At 42.5% G+C, this 16,715-nt stretch overlaps 1 protein-coding gene across 1 annotated transcript in view; it reads right to left on the bottom strand.

Moving 5' to 3' along the window:
* Nucleotides 1-1,320: 1,320 nt before the first annotated feature.
* LINC01750 (long intergenic non-protein coding RNA 1750) overlaps nucleotides 1,321-16,715 on the bottom strand; it is a 46,850-nt gene continuing 31,455 nt past the window's right edge. Inside the window, exons 5-6 of the mRNA XM_027772290.1 lie at nucleotides 6,887-6,993; nucleotides 1,321-1,850 (exon numbers count right to left, since the gene is read on the bottom strand). Coding sequence (XP_027628091.1) covers nucleotides 1,821-1,850; nucleotides 6,887-6,993 — 137 coding nt within the window. The 3' untranslated portion in view covers nucleotides 1,321-1,820. The remainder of the gene's footprint in view (nucleotides 1,851-6,886; nucleotides 6,994-16,715) is intronic.

Below are 16,715 nucleotides of genomic sequence, written 5' to 3'. Positions count from 1 at the left end.
TGTTTCCTGGGGTATTCTGCTCCCAGCTTGAATCTCCATCCAGGATAAGATGTGTAGATACGATGAGGGCTAAGACACAGAGGACCCCGTTTCCCTAAGTTAATTCTACCTTACTGTAGATATCAACATTTAATCTATTTGGCAGGCCATCAAGTCTTTGAGTTTGTTCCTTCAAGGTTTTTGTTTTTGTTTTTCATATTAATGGGCAGTTCTGACCCTAGACACCCCCTCAACTGCACTTCCTATGTCAGGCCCTAAGATAGGACCAAGGAAGGGCTCCTGTTCAATGTTCAATCTTGGTCTGTCACATTGATTAGAGTTTCCTGATTATAAAAATATCTCTGGAGCAAAATGTCTAAAAGATAGGGGGAAACTTGTTGCAGTCCTGATACTCCCATCAGCATATTCTCTCTCCTGGCCTCTGACACAAGGAATGTGTTATAGACATGTAAGAGTATGGGGTAAAAGTTAACAGGGAGATCATGGAAATAGGAATAATTGAACTCTACGGCACTGCTGGACCCCTTGGGAGCCTAAGCTCTAAAGAGTTTAGGGAAGTGATAAAATGTTCCATGTTTTTCACTTCCCCAGACACAGCCCTTCTTGTGAATACCTGACAAAGTTGTTGGTGAACAGGCACATCCAGTGTGTAGTCAGATGGACTGGCAAGGTGCAGGAGAACAGTACCATAAACAGCTGATGGAATGGCCTCCAGTTACAGAAGAAGTGTATCCCTCTCTAGCACCCCAGCCTGGTACCACGCTGCCTGCCATGGGGAAGAATCAGCCTTTACAAAGAATGTCTCTCAGTTGTACTAATGAAATAGTACAACCAAACCCAACTGAATGCTGTTTGGGTGAAGGTGGGAGTGGTCAGATTGGGATTGATCTGGCAAAGGAATTACTCTCCTAAACATCTGATCATATTTGTATTTAACTCAAACGCAAGAGAGTCTTTCAAACAAAAACTTCAGTAACTTCCTATTGCAAAGAGGTGATTTAATATTCAAACCACAGGAGACCCTTGCTCTGGTCCTTAGTGCATGCCTCTAGCCCGCTCCCCACGAAGACATTGTTGGAAGGGAAATAGGTGATAATTCTCAATCTTGATCCTCATTCGAACTGACATGCCATCCCACGTATGCCCCTTCCTCTTTTCCCTTATCAAACTTCATTACACTCAACACAGAGTAGTGGAAAGGGCACAGGGACAAAAAAAAAAAAAAAGTGGAAAATTGTGTTCACTCTATCTCCAAAAAGCTGACTGAAGTCAATTTGCTCCATTTTTCTGGGTTAGAGTTCTTTCTGTTTTATGGTTCTGTGATTTCAAGATTCTGTACCTAAATCTTAATAGCTGGCTCAACTTCAGCCAATCTTCCACTTTCTAAAAGTCTTCTCTAGAAAAATGTCTAGAAATTTTTGGATAGGACACCTTAAATGCTAATATGGTTGTTGGGAACAAACTAGAAGATCTTTCCGAGGTCACAGAGCTCTTTCCAGGGATGTAGTCTAACGAATCTTTGGGCTCTTCTTTCCTTCTGTGCCTTAGCCCACCCTCTCCTTTCTTAAGTTAGAACTTCCAAAGTCCTCATGATATACTCTTTACACTCTCTACCTTTTGACTTTGATTTATTCAACAAATATTTATGGAGTGCCTGTGTGTAGTAAGTTTATGTAGTAGTCAGAAATTACTGCAATGATGCTACACATAAGAAGCCATCCCAAAATAATAGTGGCCATCAACAACAACAATTTATGTTTCTTGTTCACAGAGCTACAGGGTGGTGTGGATACCACTTCTTCAAGTGTTTAGGAGTAAGTTCAGGTCTGCTTCACAGATCGTTTCAGTTTCTAGGAAGAAGAAACAACAGTTATGTAGGGAAGATCTTCTCCTGGGAGAGAGAAATCAAACCATACCACACAAGTACGTTCAAAGCCCCTGGTCACACACAGTGTATTTCCTTAGTGTTAGTCAGAACAAGGACCAAGTTGAAAATCAGCCAAGTAGGGAAGAATACTTCACTCACAGTTGAGTCATAAAAGTGCAAGAAAAGGAGGAATATTGAACACATATTACAATGTAATGTAGAGCAATCTCTGTTTTCATAAAGGTCACATTCTGATATGAGACACAGATGATAAACACACAACAAGCAAATTTATATATAAAAACTGAGACAAGTGGAATAAAGAAAATGAATACTATGAGGGACTATTTTTAGATTGGGTGGGCTAAGAAGTGCTTTCTGAGGCAGTGCCATTTAAATTGAGAATGAAAAGAAGTGGGGTGTGCAAATAGAGGACAATGAGCTTCCCAGTCCGTGGGAGTGCAAAGGCCCTGTGCAAAGGCCCCGAGGAAGTGATAATGTTGGTGTGTTTGAAAGACTGGAGTAATCCAGCGTGACCTGAGTGTAGGAAGAGAGGATGAAACAGTGTGAGCTAAGAGTAAAGATCTGAGCGACGAGCTGAGAGTCAGAGTCTGTACAGGCTCTGACTGTTGCTGTTCTTCCTCAAACCTATCAACTCTTGCTTTTCCATTTATTCAATGCTGCAGAAAATGAAACAAAACACAGCACACGTCTCCTTCTTGAAGCCTCCTTAGGTTGATCTGTGTGCTGAGATCACTTTGTATCTCACTAAACAAAAACAAAACAAAGCACAAAACCCGTGACTGTGTGTTGCAGAGGCTTATCTTGGACCAGGATTTGGATAGTCTGGGGAACTTGCAGAGGCTCCTGCTTTCAACAGATGAAAACTGGAGGAGTCTCCTGGCTAATAATCATTCTCCAGGGAGACAGAGCCAGGCCTGACAGGTGGCTCCTGACAAAGTTATGAGAAGGTAGGTTTCTGAATACAGCTTTTCAGTTAGCCCTCAAGTCTTCTCTGGTAAAGGGAACTTTCTGGAATAATAAAAATGATCTCTCTTGATGAGAGTGGTGTCACATGGTTTGTCATCTCTTAAGACTCATAAAACTACATAGCTAAAACACTTACATTTCATTTTAGGCAGACTATCCCTTGAGAAAGTTGATTTTAAAGATAAAAAATAAAGCAAAACAAAGATCAAATAATAAACAGAAAACAACAAAGTAAAAACCTGACATTGACCTACCTCCCTGTTTTCCTGCAGAGATGACAGTAAATTAAAAAAAGAAAAAAAAAAACAAAAACTTTCCATGTAGTCTAAGATACTAGAGCACAAACAGTTTTCTCTACACTGAGATGTTTTTAACAGGAACATGAAAGGGAAAGGAGATGTTCTCTCCCACCTTGCCACAGAGCACTGGGTTGCTTTGAGACCTTGAGCACTCCAGCGTGTTGGTGGTACTACAGTGACAGGGTGAGGGCTGGGGCACTGCAGAGACTGGATGCTACCCTAGTGGGGTAACAGACATCCTGCCTAGTGACATCAAACAGTGTGGACATGGCATGGTGGCAAGGGTGTGTGCTGGCCCAGGAAAGCTAGTGTGCCCCAACAGAAATATAGTGCTGGGGCTAGCTCAGGACACAGAGGTAATGACTGCTGAAGCAAGGCTGGATCCCTATGGGAGATCATGGGTTTGGTTCCTGGTTGACTTGTACACACATGATCCTAGCTGGCTTGCTAGGAAGGCTGGGATGATCATAGTGTGATCGTAGCATGACCTTGTTGACAGAGCTTCTTTCTTTCTCTCTATCTCTCCCCCTCTGTCTGTCTCTCACTCTCATGAGAAAAATTCAAAAAGAGAAAGATACATGATGCCAGCTACAAATGCAAGCTGAGATGCAATTTTAATTTTTCTTGTAGCCATATTGATAAAAGTAAAATAGAGAAAAGAAGTTGAAATTAATTAACTCAGGATCCAAAATATTATCATGTCAATATATAATCAATACGAAAAAGATAGAATGAAGATACTTTACATTTTTTTGTACTAGGTCTGTGACATCCGGTGAGCATTTTATAATAAGCATGCTTCAATTCAGATTAGCTGCATTTCAAGTGCCCAATAGCCACATGCAGCTCTTGGCTATTGTCCTGAGCAGCACAGGACTGTGGGGAACAGCAACACCTGTGACCAAATTGTATGTGAGGGTTGTTCCCATCCCACTCCATCCAAGGTAAAACCCAGCAACCCTGAAGGTTTCCAGCCATCCCAGGGAATAGGGAGTCCACAAGGGCCAATGTCCTGGATGGGCAGGTGATGGTGAGGATTTGAGAAATAAAACTATTACCATGAAGAGAAAGTCATGGGTTGGGAGATTCAGACAGTTCAGGTTACATATGTATTTTTAAACTTGTGTTTTAGTGTAAGTCTAAATGTTCTTTTAACTCTGAGCATCACAGAAAAATAAATCAGTTGTATCTTGTCAACCCTCTTGCTCTTTGTGCTTCTGTTTACCTGCAGTATGCATGCTACATTTCAGGACCTTATTTTCATGTGAGCCACTTATAATTCTGTCTTACTCCATCTTGTTTATTCCCTTCATCCCAATCCAATAGCAGAGTAGAATATTTTAAAGCTTAATTTTGGTAATTTGTATAATAAAAACAATTGGCATGCTGAACCAATGTTTCTAATTGCACATTCCCTCTCTTTCCCCTTTTGGTCCCTCCCCCTCCCGCTTTGTCATGAATAAGTTTCACAAGGTTGAGAATCACTTGTACCACCAAATAAGCAGGTTCATTGCCCAACATACATGAAGCCAATTATTACACCACTGGGTTTTGAAGTAAGAAAGACTTTTATTGCACAGCCTGCTAAAAAGGAGGCAGAAGAAAACTTTAAATCTTAAACCTGCCCTCTCTCACTCCCAATGTAGAAAAGTGGTTTTTTTTTTTTTTTTTTTTTTAGTTAGTTAATTAGTTAGTTCATTTTGTCATGAGGCATATGCACTTGCCAGAGAGAGAGAAAGTGAGAAAGCACTCCCCCCAGGGGAGCATTTTCCTCTTGGGACTTTGTGTACTCACATATACATTCTGACATGTTTTTCAAGCCACCAGGTCTTGAACTGTGTAGTCGGCCATATTCTCTGGCTGGCCCAAAAAGTGGGGTCTTTTATAGAGACCTACCCAACTCTTCATTTAGGTCCTTTATGCAAACAAAAGATTCTTACTGGCACTTTCTTGATTGGTTGATTCATGTCACAGTCCTTGTGGTTCATTAAACTTTCTCTGCTAATGAAGGATTGAAACTTGTTTAGTTCTGATTGGCCATCATAGTGCAGGCAGCATTTTTACTTCCTCCCTGGGGATCATGGCGTGATGACACACTCTCTCCCTTTTCTCTTAGGCCAGTTCCAGTTGGTTATACTTGCAAAATCAGTAAGTAGTGTTTTACATGTTAACAGGGATTTAAACAGTCACAGGTTAGCACTCAGGGCCTGTTAAATGAATTAATACATCTACAAATCTTTGAATCTGCCCTAGCACAGAGAAAGGATTCAAAAGATATCAGCTACCAGTTAAGATTTCTAGAATCTTAGAAATCAAGCAATTCAGTTCAACAGGTATTTTCTGGGCACTTGCTTAGACATGTATTAGGTACTGTTCTAGGTACATGGGAACAAAAGAGAACAAAATAAACACCCATCCCCAGAGAGTGAGCATCCTATTTAGACAGTGGATAGCAAACATACATATGTAGATTTTATAGAATATTTGAAGGTGATTAAGTGCAGTGATTAAAAAGAAGGTAAAGTAGTTAAGAGGATTGGTAGTATAGAGTGAAGACACCTATTAAATAGGGTGTCTATAATAGTCCCAATTGAGAGGATGTGATATCTTTTTTTTTTTTGGAGAGATTTTTGCTATAGGGCACGTGCACTCGCCAGCCAGACAGAGAGAGACAGAGAGACAGAAGGCAAGAAATCACCTCCCAGGGGGACAGGCCACGCCGCAATTCCTTCTCCTCCATTCTCCTCTCAGGATCTTGGGCACGCACGCACATGCGCCCGGCGTGAGTTTTAAGCCACCAGGTCTGGGACACGAACCGAGGTCAACTACATGGGAGTTCAGCAACATAGTCATTACACTAACTGCTGGTCCCAAGATGTGATATCGTCAGACTTGAGGGAAGTCAAAAACTTTATGAAGTGAAACAGCCAGTAGAAAGATGCTAATGCAGGAGCATCTGATGTAATAGTGTCTTAGTCCATTTGGACTGCTATAATAAAATATCATAGACTAGCTAGCTTATGAACAACAGTTCTGAAGGCTGGAAAGTCCAAGATCTAGGCCTCAGCAAATCCAGAAATTTGGTGAGATCCCACTTCCTAGACCATTTTTTTGCTGTGTTCTCACACAGTCAAAGGAACAAAGGAACTTTCTGGGGACTCTTTTATAAGAACATTGATCTTATTCCTTAGGGCTCTGAGCTCATGACCTAATCAACTTCCAAATGCCCCACCTCCAAATACCATCCCACTGGAAATTATATTTAACATTCAGTGGGGGAGCACCAACATTCCATCTATAGCAAATAGCAAAAGGGCTGATGTAGAGGGAGCCCAGAGGGTGAGGATGAGAGTTAAGAGGAGGAAATAGAAAGGAAATAGAAATAGAAGAGGAAATCAAAAATTAACAAAGAGGGAATAACAAGGGTAAATGGCAGATTCCCGAGGACCTTCAGGCTGATATGAAGACTTTAGCTTACATTCTTAAGAATTAAGAGAAATTTCAGGGCTTGAGGTTAAGAAGTGCCAGAAGCAGACCTCCATTTTAAATAGTTCATTTAAATAGATCAGTTGCTCTATTGAATAGACTATGGGAGGTGGGAGCAGAGAGACCAAGGAGAAGGTTACTGCAGTAATTCAGGCAGAACATGATGTAACTTTTCTCTCTCAGGAAGAAAGCAATGGAGTGGCAAGAGGCAGGATCCCCATCACTGACCTGAGAATCCACTTACCATGTCTGCATGTCCCAATGTGTTAGAACTGCCCATCAGGCAAACAATGGTATTTCCAACTTCTTTGAAACCTTCTTGGTGATGCATATTGGACATTGAGTTGATATCTAAACCAAATTTGAAATGATGCTATAAGAAAATATCATCAAAAAAGTATTGATTGTATTCAAATTACCAGCAAAATGCACACATATCCAAATAGATCTGTAACAGAAGTTTCATGAAGAAGGTGGAAACTGTGGAGAAAAGGAAATCACAGGTTCCCAGCAGAATGAGAGTTTCAGAAGAGGAAGAGAAAAATCCGGGGACTTGATTCAGATGTGTATTCCATCTACCCAGAAGAGAGTAATCTGCCATGTCTGAGAAGAGCCTTGGGTTAATACAGAAAATTGAGTGGAAAGTATAATCTTGGGCCTAGTCTGGAGTGAAAAGCTCAGAAATATGACTAAGAGGGCCAGACGGTGCACAGTGGTAATGCAATGTTTTGTGAGGCTGACACTCATCGGAAGGTTCTAGGTGTGTGTCTGAAGAGCTCCCTAAGTACACCAACTGTGATGTAACTATGGTGGGCTGACCGAAGCTGGAGGTAAACCATAATAAGAAGAACCCGTTGGGGGTGTTTCTCTCTCTCTCTCATTCTGTGTGTGTCTCTGGGTGGTGTAGTGGTTAAGGTGCTGGACTCCCACATGGCCAACCATTTGAGTCCCAGATCTGGCAGCTTGAAATTCACACTGGGCTGGGTGCATGTGCATGTCCAAAATCCCAAAAGGAAAATGGAGGATAAGGGATTGCAGTATGGCCAATCCCTGAAAGATGATTTCTTGCCTTCTGTCCCTCTGTCTCTCACGGTTTCTCTGGTGACCACACATGCCCTACAGCAAAAAGCTCTTTTTCTAAATAAATAAATAAATAAATAAATAAATAAATAAATAAATAACACCAAGGGGAAGAAATCAGGTTAGATTAAAATACACAGTGAAGGGTTAATAAAGGTACTAAACTGTACATAAATGGCACTTTTCGAGTTTACTTTCTAAAATGCTGTCTCTCATTTCTTAATGTTCTTGTTAAGCTTTTTAAAAATTTTTCAAGAGGGGATTTTATTTTGGGGAGAGAAGGGAAAAAAGCGATTGTGGCATAACAAAAAGAGCATATATTGGCATCATAGTTTCTGAACTTCTAGCCCCATTCTGTCACTTGTGTGACCCTCAAAGAAGTCACTTCAACTTTCTGGGCCTCAGTTTTCTTTTCTGGGAAATGAGAGCATGAGGTTAAATGGCTTCTTCTGACTCTAAAATTATGTGTATTTAAATATCTTTTTTATTTCTTTCTAGTCTTTTTCCTGAAATCTTGTCTTTTATCTCCATTGGATATCTTATGAGGATCTTAAACCTAACTCGTTCCCAAACTAGCTCCTAAACCTATAACATGACAATCAGTTGCTCGTTCAGACCAGGCGGGGGATCAAATACAGACTCTAGTCACCTCTCACAACTTGGGGTGAGCCTTGGCCTTGAAATGGTGTCTGTCTCTCTTTATTGGGTTGTTGGGAAAGTCACAATGCATTTTTGCATAGAGAAACAGAAAAATACGTCATGACTTTTCCAATGACACAATATAAATTTGATAAAAATGTATGACTCCATGGAGGGGCCTCATCATGTCTCCAATTGAACATTATAAATTTCATATTCTTTCCACTCTTCCTAGCCAAACACACACACACATGTTGGACCCAACTATGAGCACAGATTAGGAAAGTCTTTGTCTTCTGCCTGGTGACATTACAATCTAATGGGGAAAACAGATAGTAAACAACAGCCAGGAATGATTTATTATAACATTTTGAGCATGCAAAGTGCTGCAAAAAGAAATACCCTGAACTACAGAAGCGTTCAATAGAGGAACCTAATTTAGTCCCCCAGGCTGAAGATATGGTATTTAAATTGACCCCCTCAAGGATGAGGTGCATTAGATGGAGAGGAGAATATTCTGGACCAAGGAAACAGCTGCGAAGAGGGGAGAATAGGCGTCTCATGGTACTGTGCTTACCTGAGATTCCTGATGGCAACTGGGATTTAGAGAGAGAAAGGTACTCCTGCATTTGTTCATACATTCATATCCATTATGTACCTGTTATATGCTGGGATACAGCCGTGACAAGCAGACCTCCACCTCATTCCCCTCTGTGCTCCCAAAAAATCTACCCTAAAGAATTTATATTCTTGTGAAGAAGGCAGACAATTTTTAAGTAAAGCATGATGGTAATAAATATGGAAAAGAAAAGGCAGGAAATGAACATAAGGTTTGCCAGTTCTGGGGGTAGAGGGAGCAACATCATATGAGGTGGTCAGGGAAGGCTTTAGTGAAAGGCCTAAAAGAATTGATTGAGTGGGCCTTACCAAATGGGGGCGGGGATGGGGGAAGAAGGAGAGGCGGGTGGGGGGAGCATTCCCTGAAGAGGGAACACCAATTGCAAAGTTCGGAGCGCAGTGTGAGAAAAAGAAAAAAAGCCAGTGCAACCAAAACACAGCAAGCAGGGGGGAAAGGGCAAGCAGATAAAGCCATGTAGGTTAGGGGGCCAGGTTTTATGTGACCCCGAGGGCCATATAGAGTCATGGGCTTTTCCCTGAATGAAGATTTTGAGCAGGAAAGAGCATGATCAGCGTTCATTTCTGCCTGACTGTTGAGAATTAACTGTAGGGACTGATACAAGAGTGAAATGAGCAAGATCAAGTAAGAGACTGGGGACTTGGACTAAGACGGAGGGCTGGTGCAGTGGCAAGCACTGGGCTCTGGAGACACAGTATTTTGAAGGTAAGGCCAATAAGAGAGACTGGATGTGTAATATGAGAGCAAGAGGAGGCAAAGAGGTTTTCTAGGCTTGACTCTCTGACCAAATGGAGTTACCACTTATTGAGATGAGAAAGGAAGTAGGAGAAGCAGGTTTAGAGGGAGAAATCAGGACCTTGGGACATGATAAGTGTGAGATCTCCCTTAGGCATGCAGTGGAGACAAGCAATCAGAGAGTTCAGGGAAGAGGTCTGGATATTTAGGGCCAGAAGACTAGATGAGATCAGCTATCAAGTGAGGGTATGGGAACAAGAGGGAGGCCCTGAAGCCCTTCCATGCTGAGCAAGAGCCTGCAAAGGAAAACTTCAAAGGGAGCAGTGATCAAAGCTACCTTGAGTGGACCAACTTTGTTCTTACCAGATCTTTCCCCTCCCCTCCCTCAATGCCCACCTCCTCTACACCCAGTGCCTGCCATGTGACACACAGATTCACATACACTCATTGCCATTTCCTGTCTCCTATGGGCTCTGAGCCCTTGAGAAAAGCTGGAAGAGCATGGAGTGTTTTTCCTAACCACACAGAATGAGGTGCAGTCTTGGGCAGGGGCAGAAAAGCTATCTTCCTGGAGATCGGCCCGCTGCAATGTCATTTTCATATCCCTTTCCTATTGTTAATTCTACTGATCACTGATAGCACTGCTATGCCCATGGAAGATTTATAGAGAACGGATTTTCTATATGAATTCATAACAATGTGAACTTGAAAAATAGAGTTTGATTTTGAATACTAGAAAAATTACAGAACATTTGCATCAAAAGAACGAATCATCTCATCCATCCCCTGTCATCCTCTGGAGTCACCTGAGCCTGTTTCAGGTGACTGGATTGCTGCCTATATTGTTCCTGGGATCTTAAGAAGAGGTCACACGGGGACCAGCAGTTAGCGTAATGCCTATATCACTGGACTCCCAAGTAGTTGACTGCGGTTCTCATCCCAGACCCAGTGGCTTAAAACTCATGCCGGGCACATGTGCATGTGTGCCCAAGATCCCAAGAGGAGAATGGAGAAGGGATTACGGCATGGCCATCCTCCCTGGGGGGATGATTTATCACTTTCTGTCTCTCTGTCTCTCTCTGTCTGTCTGGCAAGCGCACGTGCCCTACAGCAAAAACCTCTCCAAAAAAAAAAGAAGAGGTCACACAAGATAGGTGACCCTGATCATGTGCCATGTACCAGCCTTCAGACAGAGCTGTAACTATCTTCACTTTTTTTTTTTTCTTCACTTTCATGCAGCTCTTCCTGGTCTTTTAACTAAGGTTCTCTTGCTATGGGTTAAGGCCAAGCTCTCTTCCCTTGTCCTCTAATAAAAAGAGCCTATTGGATGATGACCGGCTGTTGTCACCCTGCTATCAGGCAGGATGGCCATTCATAGTGCAGCATCGTACTGAACATCACAAGCTGTCCTATGTCCTAGTGTCTTTAGGGTCGAGAACTCCCACAAAGCAAACAGGTTAAAAGGCTACTGGCAATTTTGTCCTCAGTGGTCTGACTTGCTGACGTGGCAAGGATTGCTTAGTGTAATAGCCAGTGGAGACATTCCTTAAGAAAGTTGTCAAAGACTAGGAAGGAGAGTGGACCCCTTCAGAAGCCATGAGTACACGTGCCCCAAAGGAACCCCGGGAATGAAGAGACTAAATTAACACAATCTACTTAGACGAAAGTCAAAGCAAAAATACATATCCAGGGAAAGCTAACTCCAGCATCTTCTCATTCCGATGTTCCGTTCGAGTCCCATTTTGTACAGCCACTATATGTCTAAAAAGCAAGGGATTTGGAAGCAGAGAACAGCTGACAGAGGTGTCAATAAGCCAATTTGTGGCTTGTTAGAGTGTTACACTTGTTTATCGGCATTTAACGAGACAAGACATTGATGTTAACACAGTGGGAGGGAAGTTGCCTGGACCAATAGTATCCCTTGCTGAAAATTAATTTAAACCCTCTTTTCTTTGTGCCAGAACCAGTAGAGCTAATTCATTACCGAAGTGTTGAAATGCCACTGAAAATGAGTTAGGGTAATAGGGGAAAGTCATCGGCAGCCAAACAAAATCCCAATTTAGCTCTCTTTTGGTAACCTCTAGTAAATGAGACACGGTGACATAATACGCTTTATGGTAGAGAACAAAACTGCAAGTGTATATTTAATTTGGGGGGATAGAAGAGCTAGGAAGGAACATTGTCTCACACAGATTTTTAGGAAAACCATCACAGCTGTTGTCACCACGGTGGAGTTCACAGTCATTCCGTATTGATGAAAACTCAACAGTCCTTGTTTTAGACTGGTTGACTTAAAAGAGTCCAGGATCTTGGCATAGCCAAGTTCTTTCATCAAAATTCTGTGAACTCTTTGTTGGGATGGTTTACAAGCTCTTGCCTCCACGCACGGGTCTCTGGTCGGGTCAGGGCACGGTTTTACTCGTCTCTGGCTCCTGCTTCCCGTTTAGCAATCACGTGGGTCACGTGACCTGAACCTGTAGTTGCTTCTATTTTTCACTCCTGGCTGTGCTCCTTCGACTATTTAATTTTCCCAGGGAAATTTCAGACATGAAAACTACTAATGAGGACCTAACCACTAACGAGACTGAAGTCCTCATTGGCTCCAGGCAGAGTCTTTCTAGTCTCTGTGTGCCCACATTCTCACCAGCACAAGAAAGATGGAGTCAAGAATCTGAGTTACTCTGAGCTGACTGGGTCCTCCTCAGGAGGGTCCCTCTTCATCTTATCTCCCCCAGACAGAACAGGTAGGCAGACGCAGACTTCTGCAAGAGTATCAAGGTCAGGTATATGCTTCTGACATCTTTCTGGGTTACATAGGCTTGTGTCATTAGTCCAAATTCTTCACTCTCCTCTATTCCTGCCCTTTTCTTTGTGACTTTGCAGGAGGGAGCTCTCTTCCTCCACTTTTTAGTTTTGTCTTTAGCCATTCTCAGCTGAGGTTATTTCATGTTTCTGCTCACTTCCAGGTGCTTTTTCCATCCCCACTGGCCCTAGAGGGAAGATGAGAAATACATGGTTGTATCCGGTCAAGTCTGGCCAAAATCAGCTGACCGCAGGTGCCTGTGAGCTAAACAAACGTTTACTCTGGGTTGGTCTGTCATGCAGCAATAGCCATGATAATGCCCCTTCAGCCCAGGAAAGAGATGCATATGCACAAGTAGACCAATCCTCTAGAGAGAAAGTCTTACCTCTACTTGGGAAATTACCTGACATGAAGAAAGTTAGGTATGTTTCTTGGGCTGAGATGCCCTTCTTAGAGTGGGCTTGTGCCACTGTACTGTCACAAGGCCTTCTCTCTATTTCTGCTGCCTGACTCATGGTTAAAATTCTCAGTTTCATACAGAGAAGCCCTGGAAGAACTTTCTTCCTCCCCTTCTAGAGTCCTAGTACCTGTTTGCCCCATCTTATTCATCTGGGAAGGAAAAACAGCCCTGCGACTTTTAGAGACTCACTTCAAACAGTGGTTTTGGAAACTCCCTTAGATTCTTTATCTCATTCATGGTAGGATGATGGGCTTCCAATCAATATTTCTAAGATCCAAGGGCAAGATGCATACATAGGAGAATCAGGGGCAGTAAGCTGCCCAGAGAGCCTGTCCTTTCAGGCCTTCCAGCCCACTGCCAAGCTAAGAGTGCAAGCCAGCACCCCCACTGGCCCTGGAAGGGTGATATGTCTTTGTCAAAGCCTTCATAATGTAAGCGCAGATCCCAGCAACTAGAATGTGAGCTGTTTGGGATAAATACCTGGATTATTCCTTTTTCTGCTCATGAAAGGCCAGCAATTCCTACATTTCCACTAAGCACGGTTGGCATATAGCACAGAGCCTCCTTTTTCCTGCTGTTTATATGAATGGACTCACCCTGCCCAGGCTTCCTGCTGCAAATGTGTGATTAAAGGATTATAAGGTGATGGAAATAGTAATCACGTCTGTTTTCAGACAGAGTGTTCCCTCAAGGGGCCCCAAATGGCTGTGTTCTTATTCATACCTGCAAGGGAAGGGAACCTAGCAGCACATTCACAGATGGGCCAATGGGGCCCTACAAAGGGTAGGCTTGTGAGTTGCTCCATTCATCTGTTTCTAGCTTTGATGGGAGGAATGGCTATGAATTTAGAGCTTGCAGACAACCAGATAACCCAGATTGATCCTGAAATTGGGACATTCTCCATTGCAGTGGGGAGCAGCTTAGGGGCAAAACTAACTGCAGTGGGAGTGGGAGCCCAGAAGGCAGTCTATTTGGGAAACATGTCATGAGAGCTAGACAGACATCAGTGGTCAGCATTGGGGCAATCCGATAGATGGTGTCCAACTGTTGAACTGAGCACAGCCAAAGGGATCTAGAAATCAAAAATGTATAATAGATCTGGGTTAATGTCCTGAATCAGCTTCAGGATAGGCTTCTAGACCAGGGCTGGACTCCCAGGGAGGAAAGACAGGACCCAAGTTCAAAGGATCTGGGAATGAGGCAGGTTATCAAAGGATCCCAGCCTGGAAACAAGAGCCTGGCAGAAGTCTCACCACAGCTGAGTCAAAGGCCAGAGCAAGCCCAGCAGCCAGATCGATTGGTGCTGAGTCACCAAAAGCTCTCATTAGACTCATTCTATGGAAATAAAGGTCTGGTTCCAGCAACCAGGGAAAGGCTTATTATGCTGCAGGGAGGATGGTGAGGGAGGTACCACAAAGGCCATTTAAGTGCAGGCTTCTGAAAGTCATGGAGATTTGCACCACTCCACCCAGAATTTTGCTTCTACACAGAATCACAGAATTGGTCAGGTGTCAGGACAGAGTGCTGGGTTCTAGCCCAGGGGATACTGCTCTCTCTCTCCATGGGTCTTAGGCTGAGCAGCCTACCTTGACTCTGCCTCAGTGTCCCTACCTCCAGAAGAGAGTAGTACTTCTCTACCTTCTCCTTCATATCATTATATAGAGCACATGAAACGACATATGAAAGCACTTAGGAAAATATAACAGTAAGTTGTGGTCAGTATTGCTATTTATGTGACACATGCAGCATATTCTCTCAAAGTCAAAATTCCCAAGGCTCATTTACCCAGCTTGAGGACTATGTAGGCCTCTGCTCCCTTTCCCAAGTCCCCAATGCCTAAACACTTCCTTGTCCATCATCTTTCCATAGAGTTCAATGATCTTAGAAATAGAGACATGGCATATGAGAACTGGGGCATGGGGGAGGACTCAGAGGTCACCTGATCCACATTTTTGTTCTAGTAGTGGGCACTAAGGACACAAGGGAGACGTTACCTACCCAAGGTCGCACTGCTCATTGAGACTGAGCCAGAAAGCATACTACTGGGCACATAGTGTAGTAGCCTTTATTGTTATTATTCAACTACATCATGTTTTCACGAAGCCATTCATGTGGCTACTTATCAATAACTCATAAAAGGTTTGGGATAGGAAATAGTGAGGGTTGAAGAACAAAGTCATAGTTAGTTTTATAAGGATATTTGTAGATTAAGTAATGGCACCTTAAATTTCTGACCAGGAACCCTTCCCATGTTCTCATTGCATCCTCTCTGTCTCATTCTTACCCCACCAGGATAAACTGAAATTGCTTCTTTACTTACCTGTCTCCCCTTTTAGACTTTAGATTCCTTGAGGTAGGCATGGTGGCTTTCTCAAAGTTGAATCCACAGTGCTTAAAGTTCAATATGTGAAGATATAGATTTTATTATAGTTCAGTAATCTGTATGAGGTTTCTAAGATATTCCTGAATTTGTTGAGCCCAGGCATTCAGAGAGTTTTAGGTCAAGAACCAAAAATCATGAATTCTCACCCCAGTTGTTTTATAATTCTTATGACTTTTGTCAAGTCACTTGCTCTCTATGCTACAGTTGGTCTCTTAAAAAAATAAATTTCAGGCCAGCCCCATAGTCTGTTTGTTAAGGGAGCTGAGTACCAGCCCCAGCAGCTGGAAAAACACACCAGGAGTGTGTGCAGGCCCAATCTCAACAGAATGGAAAATGGATAAGACAGAGCAGCATAGCCATGCCCTGCTGAGGGTGCTTTCTTCATCTCTCTCTGTCTTTGCAAAGCACATACGCCCTGTGGCAACTAAAAACAGTTTCATATGGAAGATAATTCATCCATAACTATCAAATTTACAAATGAATAAAGCCTCACTTAAAAAGTTGATTTATTTCTTCCATGAGTGAGCAAGCGAGAGAGAGAGAGAGAGAGAGAGAGAGGGAGAAAGAGAGAACAAACCTATCAGGGTCCTGACGCCATGATCCACTCCAGCCATAGTTCATGGGCAGTTTACCAATGTGCCATTATAAGGCTCAAATAAAACCTTTGATAAAAACAAGTCCTCTTCTAGACTTTATTTTATTTTATTTATTTAGTTTTGCTTTAGGGTATATATGCTCATCCAAGAAAAGAGAGGGAAAGTAAGAAATCACCCCCCAGGGGGGATGGTCATGCCACAGTCCCTTCTCTTCCATCCTTCTCTTTGGATTTTGGGCATCCACACACACAGGCCCAGCATGATCCTCAAGCAGCTAGATCTAGGACTCAGACCATGGAATCAGTCAGGTGAGAGCCAACACCTTAACCTCTATGCCACTTGCTGGCTCTGCTCTTCTAGAAATTTATCTTCAGATTCACTTTCACATATCCTACAGGTACACTTGCCCACAGGCTTTATTTGTAAAAGTTAACAATTAGAAGCAATTAAAATGAGCTTGTTAAGTAATCTAATTTCAATACTGTAATACTATACAGTCACTAAAAAAAAAAGATCTGAGTCTATATATACTGATATAGAATAAGCTTTAAAATGTATTATGAAGTGAAAAAGAATGCAAAGTGCATAACCAGTGTTTAAAGCGAGCTTTCCATTTGCTTAAGGGGAACAGGGAAACAACATATATATGTATTTGCTTATATATGCTTAAAATATCCTTGGAAGGTTACTCAGGGAACTGGTGACATTTAGTTGAACCATATGAAAAGAAATATATATAT

Source organism: Tupaia chinensis, unplaced genomic scaffold (genome assembly GCF_000334495.1).
Source record: "Tupaia chinensis unplaced genomic scaffold, TupChi_1.0 Scaffold000270_2, whole genome shotgun sequence".
NCBI classification, from domain to species: Eukaryota; Metazoa; Chordata; class Mammalia; order Scandentia; family Tupaiidae; genus Tupaia; species Tupaia belangeri.
The sequence above is the reverse complement of the archived record's forward strand: the minus strand, read 5'-3'. Positions and strand labels throughout refer to the sequence as shown.